The sequence below is a fragment of the Filicampus tigris genome, chromosome 6, assembly GCF_054856515.1.
Source record: "Filicampus tigris isolate MCC_2025a chromosome 6, RoL_Ftig_1.0, whole genome shotgun sequence".
Lineage (NCBI taxonomy): Eukaryota > Metazoa > Chordata > Actinopteri > Syngnathiformes > Syngnathidae > Filicampus > Filicampus tigris.
In genome coordinates this window covers 4,211,382-4,220,000 of record NC_141222.1, presented here as the reverse complement: position 1 = coordinate 4,220,000, position 8,619 = coordinate 4,211,382, and the positions used below count along the sequence as shown (strand labels likewise).

The 8,619-nt window shown below is 44.9% G+C and overlaps 1 protein-coding gene and 1 long non-coding RNA gene across 5 annotated transcripts in view; one reads left to right on the top strand and one right to left on the bottom strand.

Annotated features, from left to right (window-relative positions):
- The first annotated feature begins 108 nt into the window (after positions 1 to 108).
- Positions 109 to 8,619, top strand: part of LOC147145523 (protein AF-17-like) — a 28,890-nt gene continuing 20,379 nt past the window's right edge. The window contains exons 1-4 of one of the 2 annotated variants that reach the window (XM_086034241.1): positions 109 to 626; positions 1,624 to 1,703; positions 1,799 to 1,853; positions 1,991 to 2,100. In XM_086034241.1, the coding sequence (XP_085890367.1) occupies positions 518 to 626; positions 1,624 to 1,703; positions 1,799 to 1,853; positions 1,991 to 2,100 (354 nt within the window). In that variant the 5' untranslated portion in view covers positions 109 to 517. The remainder of the gene's footprint in view (positions 627 to 1,623; positions 1,704 to 1,798; positions 1,854 to 1,990; positions 2,101 to 8,619) is intronic. The other variant, XM_086034240.1, reaches the window with a different exon arrangement.
- Positions 5,156 to 8,336, bottom strand: LOC147145524 (uncharacterized). 3 transcript variants are annotated; one of them, XR_015087318.1, is made up of 4 exons: positions 6,645 to 8,336; positions 6,404 to 6,524; positions 6,060 to 6,170; positions 5,156 to 5,981 (listed from the first exon to the last, which is right to left on the bottom strand). It is a non-coding gene; the product is annotated as an uncharacterized LOC147145524 (long non-coding RNA). The 3 variants fall into 3 exon arrangements; XR_015087316.1 differs by having other exon boundaries at positions 6,404 to 6,528; positions 6,645 to 8,335; XR_015087317.1 differs by lacking the exon at positions 6,404 to 6,524 and having other exon boundaries at positions 6,645 to 8,329.

The following is an 8,619-nucleotide window of genomic DNA, read 5'->3' as shown; positions in this document are numbered from 1 at the left end:
TCTTTTGACATCCTGCCGATGGCGCTGTTGACGCGTGATTCAGAAAGTAACCCATCCAGCGGTTTTAATGCCACCGACCACATGTCTCGATGTTGTGATCAAAAATTAGCTTGCACGGTAAACGCGTACATTGCCATTGATAATAAATTCACCGAGATCTGCTGTTATGGCTGGCGGGGGGCTGGGGTGAAATGCGGAGGCAGAGACGTGCGATTAAAAATCATAAAAACGTGCTACTGCTACCTTTGCTCTGACATTTCTGCCGACCCGGAGGATCCGATGTGAGCATGCGCACTGCATCGCCTCTATGGGGACTGGGAGGACATCACGGAAAAAACGTAGCAGTGGGACCACCACAAACCTTACGCCGAGATTGCGCCAGTACCGCGCACGACGAAGCGGCCCACGACTATGCCCTGTGCGGCGCTAGAGAGCGGGTCGACCCCTTGACAGGCCTAAAAGCGAGGGCTGCGTCGCTGCCGGGAGGGGGAAATACATTTCTTCATATGGGAGCAGCATGCGGGAAATGGTTGGTGGTTGCTGCGTGTGTTCCGACGAGCGAGGCTGGGCTGAGAATCCACTCGTTTACTGTGATGGACATGGCTGCAACGTCGCCGTACATCAAGGTAACGTTAGCCGCGGTTAGCGTGGAAGTAGCGGACAGCTGTGACGGCCGAGCCGGCGGCTGGAGGCGGGCGGGTGGTCGCTCGCTGGCTGGAGCCTACGTGCGTACGTGTGCGTGCGCGCGCGCGTGTGTTTAGTGGGGTAGGCGTGCTATTTGTTGTCTCCTCACAGCACACAGGGCCAAGCAAGGTGACAGCGAGCCTGCATGGCCCCTTGATGGCATACTGTGGGTGTGTGCGGGCGCATGCGTGACCCTCCGGCTATGTCGTGCGCGACAAACTAGAAGAAATAAAAAATATGCCGGCTAGAACCTTGTAGCCTTGTGTCCACTGGCTTGACTATTTTCGGGCAATACGGAAACCTTTCTTTGAAGTAAAGATGATGTGCTGTTCAGGTGTGGTAAAGTGCTATGAAAACCAGGGTAAAGTCGTGCTATTAGCCATGCTTTGCCTTATATAATTGAGAATTGTGTGCCTCACAGTTCTGAGGTTTAGTGTTGAAATCGTGCTTCCAGCTTTTCTGCATGTTCGCCTCATGGCTGTGTGGGTTTTCTGCGGGTCCTCTGGAGTCCTCCCACATATCAAAAACATGGCTAATTGAAGACAAAACTGTAAATGGTCATGGTTGGTCATTATGTACCAGTCCAGACTGAACCCTGACTTTTGCCCAAAATCAGCTTGAAAATCCTAATTAAAAGAAAAAATGGATACGTGGGTGTTTAAGTTCATATGCAGGTGACCGTATTTTACTCTTATGAATTGCTATTTAACTGGTTGAGGCAGATGGTCACCCCATTTTTCAGTCGAGGATCACCCTGTTAATATACGTGGTTCTTTTGACAATTTGCCTGCACTTCTGTTGGGGTTCTGTTGGATCTCTTTAATGTACACTGACTGGGTTTACACCAGCATCATATAAGGAGTACCTTGATATTACTTTTGTTGTGAATTGCTTTAATGACTCAAATGAAATTCAATTACGTTTGTGTCTGTGTCTCAGCATGCTATGGCATCGTCCAGGTGCCCACTGGCCCGTGGTTCTGTCGAAAGTGTGAATCACAGGAGAGAGCGGCAAGAGTGGTGAGTGTTCCAACACAAAACATTGGAAATGTTTCACTTCTTACTCTGAGATCACAGTGACTGAGTAAGATTGGCTCTCTGTTGTCCTTCCATAGAGGTGTGAGTTATGTCCCCACAAAGATGGCGCTCTCAAGAGGACGGACAGTGGAGGTAAATAGGGGGCCTGGTTATAAATGCACCTGTGTTTGTCTAGGTCCTTCTTTTTCCTGCCAACGCTCTACCTTAAAGGCAGATGTTCATAAGTAAACAGACTTTTCATGCTCTCAATCTTCTGTTGTCACCATCAGGTTGGGCTCACGTTGTTTGTGCTCTCTACATACCGGAGGTGCAGTTCGCCAACGTCCTCACCATGGAACCCATCATCCTACAGTATGTTCCACATGAGCGATACATGAAGGTATTGAAACATCAGAGCTGGGCACTTGATCCTTTTTTGCCGGTCCGGCCGCGAACCTCCACCCTTGACCTGGGTACCCTTCCGAACTCGACCCCCCGCCCTTATTCATAAACATTATCACCCCCCGCCCCATTCCGCCCTCCGCCCAAAAAAAAAAAAAAACATTCATGACGCCTCTGCGGGAAAGATGCTAACGGCAGAGGTCTATTTAAAGATGATTAGCTGGCTACTTTACTATTCAAGCCCGCTTCAAACGCGCCACTAGTACTTACCAAACTGCACATGCTTACTTCCATTGTGAGCCCCGGGGGTTGGTTTTGTCATATTGTGTAATTATTTGGGTCCAACAGACAGTATGAAGTGGCAGTCAACAAGTTACTTATTTATTTTCCACACTTCCCCTCCTTCACACTTCCCAGCCTTCAAAATAAAAGCATACCAGCAAACCACTACACAGCAGGTTTGCTACAGCGTATTTCCGGAGGTAGTGAAGACACCAGAAGAAGTGCATGAACCTTGATGTGGCAGTATCATCCTTGAGTGCTGCGCACAGCTTGACTGTACTCATGGAGACAAGTTGTTTTAAAACAGTTACGTTCCAAGTCGGGGGGCGTCGTTTCAAAAAGACAGCGACAACAATGGATATCGTGCCTGCCACAACCATAAAAGGACCAAGATGACTAGACGATTGAATTTTATTGTGAAAATGATCTGGAAGGTGGCGGCTAAGGGGGAACGTGGGTGAGTAGCTTCTTTTTACACATACGCCGCTGCCAAACTAGTTTGTTTTGCAGCAGCAACGAGCTGCGTGGTGCATTCTCTCCTCCGTGTGGGAAACTGTATGTAACTTGGACCGATCAGAGCAGCAACAATTCCTGATGTGTGCGTGGCATGTGTTACATGCAGACCTGTCGCCAACAGCACAATGCGTCCGCGGGAATATAAAGAAGCCTAAAAAAAGCCTTTCACCGAGTGGGCTGAGATGAAATTTGGCCGCCTCGCGACCACGTCACACGCATGAGGGCCGATTAGTGGTCCGGACTAAAATCCACTTCCGGCCATGCTTAGTCGAGCCCTTTTTTAAAATTTGTCAGGCCCCGCCCCAAAAATGGGCATCCGGCCGGGCCGGAGGGTCCGACCGGTCCGGCCCAGGGACGGACTGCCCAGCTCTGTGAAACACGTTTGTGAAGAGTTAAGTCCTTAAAGAGGTTCCCAATTTTTGTGGAGCACTCCAACCTTTTGCAGCTATCTGACATATATAGCTTATTTGAGGGAAAACTGAACAGGGTTTCTTGAAATTATCACTATGAACAACCCAACTTCTCCACAAACCCTTGGGAGACAAGTGGATTTGAGAAAGCATAAAGTTTTAGTGTAGCTTGGTTTGCGATAGTATTGTCATCTCTCATCATGAAGGTTCCAGATTTGATCCTGAACTCACCACAAAAAACACACTGCTCCTCCTGAATCCAAGATTCAGCTTTGCAACGGATCCGCGTCTCCAGAACCCATCTAAGGGAGACTGAGGAGTGTGATCCTGCTGTAGTTGGAGCACACCTCAGCAAAGTGTAACCCTACAAATTAAGTATGAATTAACTCATTCACTGCCAGCCCAGTTAAAATGAATGTTTGTTTTATATAGCTATCAATAAGAATAAGAAGGCCTTTATTGATCCCACAGTGGGGACATTTTCATCATTACAGCAGCAAAGATATAGGTCACACAGAGATGGCGGCATAATGTAGCCGTTAATGTACAACATTAACAGTAAACATTCAGAATCAAAAACCAATGTAAATATACGCAGTAACCATGTGTATATACACATGTATGTACACACCAACATACATCTATATATAAAGTATGAAGAAGCACTTTTTTAGCCTGTACATAGTACAGAGGAAAAAAATACTTTAAGTGACAGTGCTGCAGTGAAATATAAGGAACAGCATTGGATAAGAATAAAAATACAGTAGTGGGGAACGATGAGTATTGCACAATATAAGATCAGGTGCAGGACTGCACAATTGCACTAATGTCCGCCAGATTATAGAGACTACCTGATGTTTTTGTTAAAAAGTCTGACAGCAGCAGGCAAGAAGGAGCGGCGGAATCTCTCCTTTGCACAGCGAGCGTGTAACAGTCTGTCACTGAAGGAACTGTGGAGTGCTGTTGAAGTGCACCGGGTGGGCCGGGTTGTCCAGAATTGATGACAGTTTAGCCATCATCCTCCTGTCCCCCACTGAGTCCACCGAGTCCAGGGAGCAGCCCAGGACAGAGCTGGCCCTCTTGACCAGTTTGTCCAGCCTCATCTTGGCCCGGGTCGAGACCCCGCCTGCCCAGGAGACAACTCCCTGGAAAATGACCGATGCAACCACCAAGTCATAAAAGTTCCTGAGGAGTGTCCCCTGAACCCCAAAAGACCTCAGTCAATGACAACGAATGAACGAAAAAGGGGAGCTACTGCCCCAGTCTGCCAGTCCAGGTCCCATAGGTTCTAACTTAACCAGCAGACACTCACCATCAAACCACACTCAAGCCCTGGCTCCAAAGTTGGCTTCACCCGTGTCTGGGTGTGTCTCAGAATGCAGGCTCGTTAAGCAAAGGGCCTCTAGCATCCAGATTAGCATACCTGTCAACCCCGGCCGGGGTGTACTGAATCTTACGAAAGTTGTAATTTGCCCGTACATATCTGAATATAATTTTACACATTACACATTAATTTCGAATGGCTGCTGTCACGTGATCGGAAATCAGCATAGATGGCCACCTGAACCTTTTTTGCCGGTCCGTCCTCCGACTGCGACCTGTGTACCCTTCCGTCCTCGTCCCTTATTCACTTATTCCTTAAGCACTTCTGTCCTTACATTCCGTCAGTCCGCACAACCCGCAGGCACCCCCCGCCCCCTTAAAAAAAAATGTGTCCACACATGACATTATTTCAACATTAGCTGGCTAATTTCCTATGCACATCCACTTACGGGCTGGTAGTATCGTGAATGGATTGAACACATCATGAGAATATTTAAGATTGTGTAACATAATACTATTGGGTTTTGTTGCACGTTTTCACTTTTTATTGCATTATTTCGCAATAAAAATAATTATTGCAATATATTATAATTTATTATGCTAAAAACAAATCACAATGGGATGGCCGAGTTCACATCCGTGGTCACACGACAACACAAACCGTACAAACAGCCTTTTAACTTCACAAAAGCATAGGCCAGTGTTACATCATCTTCCCAAACTCTTTTCTTAAAAGCTATGAGCAGTACAATACATAAGTCGTTTCTCAATATCAAGAACGGAGAGTACAGTCTCGTAAACTCAGTGAGTATAGTCTTAGTTAAAACCGGTCTAAAAGAACGTACTTCCTAAGAACTGAACACCGTACCAAAATGAGTACAGCATGTTTTAGAGACATGTACACGACGTGAACCTGACTAAACAACAGCCATAGACATGAATAAGTACAGGTAGATACGACATGCCACTTTTTAGCTACGTGTGTATACCCAGATAGCAAAATAGGGGTGAATCAATGTTGAAATATGGCTCGGCTTAAGTATGAAATCTACGTTGAGACCTTAAGTAGAAATTACACAGAAAGCGCAAGGTTGATCAAATGTTGAGTCAATGTTTGCTTTTCAACCATAAATGACACAATATCAATATTAATTCAACCATCATCTAGACCAGAATCTACACGCAAATTTTAGGTGATTTTTGATGTAATCAATGTTTTTTGATTCAACCATCATCTCAGTTGAGAAAGGTTCACTTGTCCAGGTATAGTATGCAGAGTGAATCCAAGGGTTGTTTGCTAGAAGGCGCAGTTCACAGTGCAGGGTTGGCAGGCAGGGTGCAATTTAATCTGAAAATTCATAAACAAAGCAGTGTCTGGAATTACTTGAGAATGCTCAGGATCGTGGCTGGGTGCACAAACTCTAACTTGAGAGTGTTGATCTGGTGATGAGGCGGTGTTCGGGAACAGCTTATATATGCCGCTGATGATGATGATGATTGCAAGCACCTGGTCCCAGCACCAATCGTCTCTCCAAACCTGCACAAAGACAACCACACACACGCGCAGGGGATAAAAAAAAAAGGGCATAGACTGTTTGACCCGCTTGATCGCGTTGGTGAAATAAATCCTTTGATGAAGCGCGTTTGTTCTTACAAATGTGATTGATCTGCCAAGTATAATTAAAACGCTAGACAACAGACACATTAAAGCCTTTCAAAAATATGATTGAACAAATGTGAACAATGGTGACGGTCAACTTGGTGACTTACATATGTACTGTACATGAAATGGCTTCTACAATCCACGTTGTGGCGTCCAACTTAAACTACGCCACTGCAGGCTAAGACGAGGGGAGTTGAAACACTGATGACGCGCACGCCAACTGTTGCACTGGCTCAAATGTTTCATGAGTTGAATCCACAGGGTAGGAATAGAAGAAGGCCACGTAACTTTTTGGACAGAACAGCTCTTTCCACAACATGAAGAAGTTGACGTTTTTCTTAAACTCACCATTGCAGTTCACAGTTGTGCTTCACGGTCAGCAAAGTTTTGTCCCCAGGCTCACCCCACCACAAGATAAAAGCCAAACACTAACTGCCGACAGGTGAGCGCACCTACTAATTAGAAAGACCACTCCCCCGGTATCGCCGCCAATCACTGTGAAAGTAGAGCGTGCACTCTCTCAGCTCATGCATGACACACAAGCACGCAGCCCAAAAAGGAAGAAACCACTCAAAAAACACAATATGGCTCCTACACACATGCTCTGTGACTGCCCGCTTTTTTCGAAATCAAAATAACAGTATGTTCGCCGTAGTTCAATATGTAAATGTTGTATGTAAATAAAAACATCACACTACACTAATGTATTTATTCAAATAAACGCTTATGAACATTAAATATAACATGGAACATCTACATATCCTTCTCTGACATTAATGGAAAAAAATTCTTGAACATGATCGCCAGTCATTCAGCTGCTCAGGGCTTTCGTTCAAGCTATTGCTATCTTGGTTGAACAGCTGTAAATAAGAGTTACTTATTAGTAGCTACAAGATGCTCGCTTCACATTGTGGTCCTGCTGAAGTCCCGGACGGTGCCCAAAGAGCGCAATGATTACTTTGTCCTACATTGTCCACTTTTATCCGGCGTGTGTGCTGTACAGATTTGGTCCTATCTACACAAACTATTGACTTTATATTTAATCACGTTTCGATAATAGGTCAACACACGTTCGGTAACCTCGTTTAGCAAAAGTTTAGTGCAGCCATGGCCAACAACAGAGCAACTGAATGTGTGTGGCCGAAAATCACATAACTTAAGATGAGTTATGAAAGCTATTTTGAATTAAAGAGATGCTCAAATTAAATACTAAGTAAATGGTTTTCAGACTTTTTACCAGTCCCCCCCAAAAATAGAAACTACACGAACGCTATTACTTTGTGATTGGATGGTTGAGGACTTTGCACTGGGAGGCGCCTCTCAGCGCAGTCTTTCCGCTCACAAGAAGTGCAACAAGGCTAAAAATAGATTAGCTTTGGGCTCTCACATATACACTATGGCAGCACAGAACAACCCCGGACTGAACGAGGTTACGTTTGCTTTAATGTCTTATTTCGCGGGTGAAATCAATGATGTCATTGATAGATTGAATTATGACGTTACAGTCAATCACTGATTTTGCAGATTGAATTATGACGTTACAGTCGATCACCGATTTTGCACAAAATGTAAAATATCAACCGATTTCGCTCCAAGCGATCATATCGGTATAAAGTCTAGTTTCCATATGTAGTGGAAGTACCTCTGCTTGTATTCAGCCCCGCGAACAAACACGAGACAGTCTTGAATAAATTCACCATAAATAATTTCACCAGAAAACTACTATCTTAAACGTTTCTATGCAAATAAATCCACACACATAAAATATTAGACTCAAGCAAAGATTGTAGATTTGTGTTGTCGTAGCAAAGTGAAGTGAAGTGACGTAATCTGGTTCCACCTCCTTAGCCAATCATACCATTACCCCTCCCTCGAGGCATCAACTAAAGATAACGTCTTGTCATTGACGCAGGACACAAATGAACTGTCGGCATGGCTGAGTTATTTCCACATTATCACTCCAAATGCCAGCACTGGTGTCATGTGATGATCGGGATACGCAGACATGACACGGAAGTTGAAAAGTAAAAAGTTTATCAACGAAAATACAAAGTACCTACAAAGAGCTGGACTGTGGAGGCCTTCTCACTGGAAGAAGGTTTGACGTACTGACAACGTGTCACTCAGTAACTCCTGCTTTTAAACTGTAAGACATCAGGCCTATATGACATAATAGAGAACAAAGCATAAAATGACCATAGCGACTGCCAGAGCTGGGCACTCGACCCTTTTTTGCCCGTCCGGCCAAGACCTTCCACCCTTGACCTAGGTTTTATTCCCAACAATTATATTTCATATTATTTTCAGCCACTGTAACATTATG